Genomic DNA, 6,655 nt, shown 5'->3' with positions numbered 1-6,655 from the left:
ATGGAACAGGATGGACGTGCAGTCAAAAACAACAACAACAAAAAAAAAAAACAGTAGCAACTGTGTGATGCTGTTGTGTCAATATGGACCAAAATCTGCAAGGAATGTTTCCAGGACCTTTTTGAATCAGTCATGAAGAATGAAAGCAGATCTGAAGGCAAAAGGGAGTCCAACCTGGTAGTAGTAAAGTATACCTAATGAGTTGTCCTATAAGAGTAAATTGCTATAAATCAAAAACTGGAGGCTAAGTTCATTTCCCCACGGTTCTGCTAACCACTCACACATGTAACTCGACTTTATCTTTGCATCCAGACCAATAAGTTGTGCAACACATCCTGCAGATCCACTTCCTCTCATGGACCGCACACGTTCCAAAAAACAAAACAACTGAGACCACAGTTTTATGTACAATATGTACAACATTTATTATAATTAATATATAAAATAGACAATGTACTTAAATTTTCACAATAGAAAAAATACAAGTAATAAATAGAAAGACCATTTCTGTTTTGCAGGTATTATAAAACATCCAGCAGGGTTTGACAGATGTGAGACGTTAAAATATAGAGAATAAATGCTTTGCCACACTAATACTCATATATAGCTAAATATATGCCTCATATCTTTAGGAGTTATTTGTCAACACAGTTTCATGTGTTACCATGCCTACTTAATATATTATATTGCTAGCACTATTCAGTGGCCTAAACTCCCATGAAATTTAAGCCTGCTGAGTGAAACAGGCCTACGTCAGACGGAGGCTTTTCAAGTGAATAAAACACCATCTCTATGCACCTTCTTTTCCAGTCTGCTGTGCCTACTTTCTTTCTCCATCATCAGTCTTCTTCTCAACCCTCCACTCTCACCCTCGTCTCCATCAGTCTTCTCTCTCTCTTTAACCTCCTGTGTCTCTGTCTGCCCCGCCCATTCAGAAATGACCTCAATTTTTTTTTCTCCGCACAAACAACATACGATTCATCTTAGAAAAATAATGTCCCTCCAAGATATCCACGACGACGAGCTAGTACAAACATTGCAAAAATATACGTAAAACACACATATACACGCACGCACGCACGCGCACACACACACACACAAATCGTCATACATCAATATGGCCATTGGCTTTGAGCATATTTCTACACAGCTAATAATCAAACGTTTTGTAAAGTAATCATCGTCGCCACGCAGCACAATAATTAGACGTGAGAATATCCTCAGACTAGTCATAAGTACTTTTTGAAAACATACAGAACATCACAGCACTCGTTAGCTTGTCTTGTCATAATATCTACTTTTAAATACAAATAAAATTTAGAATATATAAATGTCACTGAACATTTGCGTCTCTCAGACATTACAAACAACACAACAACGGGAATGTTTGCAGAGGATTTGCATCGACTTGAGCGTAATTCCTACCAGACGTGATTCTATTTCCACACATTCGTTTATTCAGTTATTTATTTAAAATGACCAACATCTTTCATCAGAAAGAAGAAGCCACTGACGTTGGACTTGGCCAAACTGCTGCACGGCAGTTTTTATGGAACGAGAAATTTGGGATTAAAGCTTAGAAAAAGATGGAAATCCACAGAAATCACAATGAGAAATAAGAAGTGAGTCGTTTCAGACAATCAGGAGGACTGGTGAGCTCCTTCATACACTGAAGGCACTGCATTAATGTGAAAAATGAGCACACATATAATACAGAATTGTCTTTTTGGACTGGTGAGACCCCCCCCCCCAAAAAAAAAAACCAAAAACAAAAACCTGGAAAATCTTAGTGAATCGCACAACTTAGAGAAATTCACAATGCACTCAGGCAGCATTTCTCTGACCGTTTCTGCTCCCAAAAGTCTCATGACTAAAGCAGCTAGAGAGCCATCAATGGAAGGAGGCGAAAACAGATTCGATTATCCCACCGGCACATAAAGTGACATAAAGGGTGAGAAACTGCATTGAGAGGGAAGAAAAGGAAAAAATACAGGGGGGGTGGGAACACGAGGCTGAGCCAAGCTAGTGATTTCAGACTAGAAGGCATTATGGAGACCGAGGAAGCTCCACCCTAGCATTTTGCTGTTGGTCAGGTGCCATAAACGGAAGCAGAAAGGCACCCCAGCCTTTAAGTAGCATAATCAGGCTACACCAGCCTCGCTGTGGGGGTTTGCTGAGGACTAAAGGTGCTCAGTAACCCTGTTTGGCTTGGTTGGGCTTCAGTCAGAGTCCCCGTGTAGCTCAAGGGAAAGACTGTGAGGGTTTTTTGTGCATAAATATGTGCGACGCCTTGTTCACATTAAACAGAATTTGAAACTTTGAGTGCTTCAAGAAAAAAAAAAAAAAAAAAAAGATCACTGAGTAAATCTTACTTGACCAGACTGCTGTTTCATGGAGGATCATCAGAGGACATCTCTATCAAAACTACAGTACTGAACCCGTTTCTGTTTTCTTGTTTGTTAGAAAGGTGATCGTAGCTGTGATCGGATTTCTGTCAACTGTAATGTGAACAAGGCGCTTAGTATTTTCCTATTATTACAAGTCATCCTGCTCTCCTGCCTGCGTGAGTATTAAGGCCCGCAGATGTGTGCGTGTTTGCATTGCAGGCTTCCCCGTCCCCACCCCGAATCCCAAACCCCAGTCTGGTTTCAGCATCTCCTTCTAGGATAGCTCGTGCTCCCTCTGTGGCTGAGGCTGCTGCGGACTCTTGACGATGGTGATGACCGAGGCGGTGTTGAGGCGAGGGGCCGTCGCCAGCAGGCTGCCTCCTCCCGCTTCCAGACCCCTGGCGAATCTCTGAAGCGCAGCCAGGCGTGCGCTGAGCCCCTCCAGCTCCTTCCTCATGCCGGCGTTCTCGGCTCCGAGCCTCTCCACCTCTCTCTGCAGCTCCATCTTCTGCTGCTCCAGGGCCTCTCGCTGAGACACCCGCTTGACCCGGCAGCTGGCGGCATATCCCCTGTTCTTTAAGGTGCGACGCCGCTGCTTCAGCTTCTGAATATCGTCGCGGGAGAGGCCACGCAGGTGGAGATTCAGCTCTCGCACCGACAGGGACATTAGTTCGCTGTCCGACAGGAAGGGCACGTTCTCGCCGCATTCCTGCTTCACCTGAAGTAAAAACAGGAGGAAACAGGAAGAGAGGAAGCATTTAAAGAAGGAAGAATGAGAAAGAAAAACATACTTTCTTTTCTTCTTCCTTTTTTCAAAATGACAGTTTTCTCTCTTGAAAAACAAAACAACCCCCCCCTCCCCATGACTCGGTTTTATGTCTGGCTGTGTTTTACCTTCAGAGCTTTGCTGTTTCTTTCTGTCGTCATGGTCCAGTTGTCTTTGTTTTTTTCCCCTCCCCAAGCACCAGTAAAACCAGATACACACAATCTGAAGAAACAAACACAAACAACATCACATGAAATGTGGGACACTGTGCATTTTTGGTTCATAGCCTACCTGACATTCACCATCCGCTCACAAGACATGCAGTCATGCACTACTGAAGAAAAAGGAGAACCTGCAGATCTTTCGTGCTTCTCCAAAGCACGCCGTCTCATTATAATTTGTGGTTTCATGTGAAAGACAGGGGAGGTTTTGAAAGTGACATGCCTTTCTCTGTTAGCTGGAATTATCAGGAGGAAGTTATCATGTGGCTGCCCTTTGGTTGCTCAAAGCAGGTGTCCTAACCAATTCCCTGAGCACTTCCTCTTGTCAGCACAACACCAACGGTTCGAGCCCTTGGTTTTACAAAAAACCAAAAACTTGAATACGTGGTTTTTAAAAGGGACACTTTTTAAACAGTTAAACTTGAAAAATTACAATACTTGATTTAAAAATAAATATGTAATAAAATGTCTTAAAGAGTCTACCTAAGAAGCACAGGTTTCACACAGACTCTTATCAGGACTGCTACACGCCTCTCAAATGCCACAGCGTGGGATTAAAGTCTAACCTAAATGGGCCAACTTCAACTTCTTCCCCCATCTTAGTCACTCCTCGGTTGCTTATTTAAAAAACAAAACAAAACAAAAAAAAAACCTCACTCAGCACTTCAGCTGGAGACATCTTTTTTTTGTCTTTCCTTCACACAGATCCTAATGTGAAAGTAAAGGATACAAATGGCCAAGTGGTCTGTTGACATGAAGGTACTCTGGGCCAGCTATACTGCTAAAACTTTTTGTATGATAATGTTTAATAATGAAGACCACCAAATTTCACTCTGACATCATGCAAACCATGGGGATTTTCCCATCTTACTTCTGCAAATTCACTCTGTTAACTTTCTCATTTATTGCAACACTGGATTTTCTCCTTATGGCGAATGTTCTTTCCCTGTGCTGCTCTCACGCTGTAGTCCAGAAGGGTTGAGAAAAAACACAGTAAACACAGAAAGCTGCATGTCATGACAGAGCGCTCACCGCTTACTTTAAGGTTGACCTTTTGGCAGCGTCTCTGATGAGCTAAGAGATGAGTGCAGTCATCTCTTTCTTTATTTTTCTTCCTGAGACCGAGACTGATCCCTAACAACCTTTTAGCCTTTTTTCTCTTGAAAATCGCAAATCACAAAAAAGCAGTGTGTTCATTTTAATTATTTAAAAGACATTCACAGCTTTATTTAAATTGTGTCACAACAATTTTAGAAACCCCAGTTATATTGTAACTTTTCCTCTATAAATTAGGCATAAAAGATACAGACCTGGTGCCTTAATGACTATAAAAAGAAGACTGCTGATGTGCTTAGACTTTACAGGAGACGACTTACATTTCCAACAAGTGAACCACAAACAAAACATAACCAAAAAGGGTCATTCGAGTTAAAATGTCACGTTTGATCTCTTTCACTCTGGGGGGAATCCCATTTTCTATGAATGCGTAGTTATAATAAATAAAAGAATAACTTGCTGCATGGGCCTCCAACTCAGGCACACTGGATGGTAAAACTAAATAAGCTAAATAAAAAAGGCTGTTATGGCCGGACAATAAACAGCATTTCCCGAAATGCGTAGGAAGTAGAGGTTGCAGCAACAGCGGTTGTCCAACCAGCCGTCGGACTCTGGCTGTAAACCGAGGAGACCGCCGTTTCGTAAAGTCAGGGTGATTCAGCAATAAAGCTCTTGCTCAGCTCCACCAAGACTGCCGGTCAGTGCAAATATAGGAAAACCAGGGGTGACCGCGTCTTTCTCGGTCAGTCCAAACAACACAGGATATCCACATTTATGCCATACTATAAATACCCAGTTGGAGGACATAGTAGTTTTTGTTTTTTTGTCTTAAGTGGAAAGCAACAAGTCAACGCAACACTGCTAAACGCAAGCTATAGCACGATTTCAGAAATTCCACTCCCGTCTATCTTCAATACTTAATATACAACGATTAAATACCGAGTGGAAAATACAAGCCAGGCCTGGGACCTATATTTATTTATTTATCTAGCTCCAGTTAGCATCTAGCCTTACCCTTAAAGAGCGGGGCTGGACACCGTAGGGCAAATGTGCGCTATAGTAAACAGCTATCATTAGAGCCTCTTCCGACATCTAGACTTTAATCCATTTAAATTGTATTTAAGCACACTTATGAAATAAGGAAGTGATAACCCCCTCTGGGTGTCAGTCTAGCCGAAATATAGACAGAAATATGCAAAGCGGGGCCAAATTATTCGTATCATCTTAAACATGCTAGTATGAACTGTTAGCAACTAGCATAAACGGTTAGTGACAGGCTAAAGGAGATTAAAGCCAGCTGCTGACTGCTCATTTGTCCTTGGTTGGTTACCCTGGTTGGCACGTCCCCCGGCAGATACCATTCCTCTAGTGCTCAGCTGTTACCACGAATACCGGCTAAACATTTTAATGTTTAGTATTTTTATAAAAAAGTAATGGTTTACCTGATGGCTCGACGCAACTCCGGCGACAAAATGTCAGTCCGCCTTTTCCCGGAATTACTCCGCTGCTCTCTGAGGTTGGATTCTTTCATTCATAAAAAACACAAGCGACAATGACGTCAGGGCTAAAGAATGAGGGCGGAGCCAAGCCCGCCCCCGAGACGTACTCCGGGAGGATGTAAACAAGGAATCCCTGAATCCCAGAACTTTTCCATGACCATCCCCCAGCTACTCTGGAAAGACATAACACCCTGGGAGAGGATTCAGAGTCCGCCTTTCCTAACACTGTCCAGCCCAACGACGCAGAAGATGTAAAATCCAGCAGAATTCAACAATAATAAGAAACTACTTCAGCTAAAACCCAACTTATCAAAAGCTATAACTTATAGTTAGGAGAAATTTCTACGAGCGTCTTTTCCCCGAAACACCGTCCTCTTAGCTACTTAATAATAGTAATAATAAAAGGTCGAATGCGTCTTCTTCTGGGTCCAATTTAAAGATTACTGATGCCTCCGTTTGTAGGGACATTACCGCCCCCTACTGGAAAACATGCGGAGAAGCATAATTGCGTTAAAAAACTTCAACATAAAAAGCAATTTGAAATTGCTTTGATTTCCAAACTTTAAAGAAATACTGTTAGTCATTGGTTGACATAAGAACTTTCTTTGTTTTAGCTCTTTAAAACATTTTTTCAAGACATTATATGACTTCACAATGACACAAAAAGATTAATACACTACAATAGATTTCCATATTACCAGTGCTGACATCAGCATAAATGACCTA

The 6,655-nt window shown here is 41.9% G+C and overlaps 1 protein-coding gene across 1 annotated transcript; it reads right to left on the bottom strand.

The window, feature by feature from the left end:
• Positions 1-2,225: 2,225 nt before the first annotated feature.
• On the bottom strand, positions 2,226-6,310 carry maff (MAF bZIP transcription factor F). Its single transcript, XM_085415774.1, has 3 exons — positions 5,873-6,310; positions 3,282-3,375; positions 2,226-3,105 (listed from the first exon to the last, which is right to left on the bottom strand). Exons 1-3 carry the CDS (start codon positions 5,959-5,961, stop codon positions 2,662-2,664), a joined length of 627 nt encoding a protein of 208 aa, XP_085271900.1. The 5' UTR covers positions 5,962-6,310; the 3' UTR covers positions 2,226-2,661.
• Positions 6,311-6,655: the final 345 nt, after the last annotated feature.

This window comes from Rhamphochromis longiceps, linkage group LG8 (assembly GCF_057381845.1).
Source record: "Rhamphochromis longiceps isolate RC_006_pf linkage group LG8, R_longiceps_female_GT1.1, whole genome shotgun sequence".
NCBI classification, from domain to species: domain Eukaryota; kingdom Metazoa; phylum Chordata; class Actinopteri; order Cichliformes; family Cichlidae; genus Rhamphochromis; species Rhamphochromis longiceps.
The sequence above is the reverse complement of the archived record's forward strand: the minus strand, read 5'-3'. Positions and strand labels throughout refer to the sequence as shown.

Excerpts from the sequence above, each read along its gene's own strand:
- maff (XM_085415774.1), bottom strand. The coding sequence starts at position 5,961 with ATGAAAGAATCCAACCTCAGAGAGCAGCGGAGTAATTCCGGGAAAAGG. Across the intron at positions 3,376-5,872 it reads GAGTTGCGTCGAGCCATCAG|ATTGTGTGTATCTGGTTTTA; the intron begins GTAAACCATTAC and ends TTGTTTCTTCAG. Across the intron at positions 3,106-3,281 it reads GAAACAGCAAAGCTCTGAAG|GTGAAGCAGGAATGCGGCGA; the intron begins GTAAAACACAGC and ends TTTTTACTTCAG.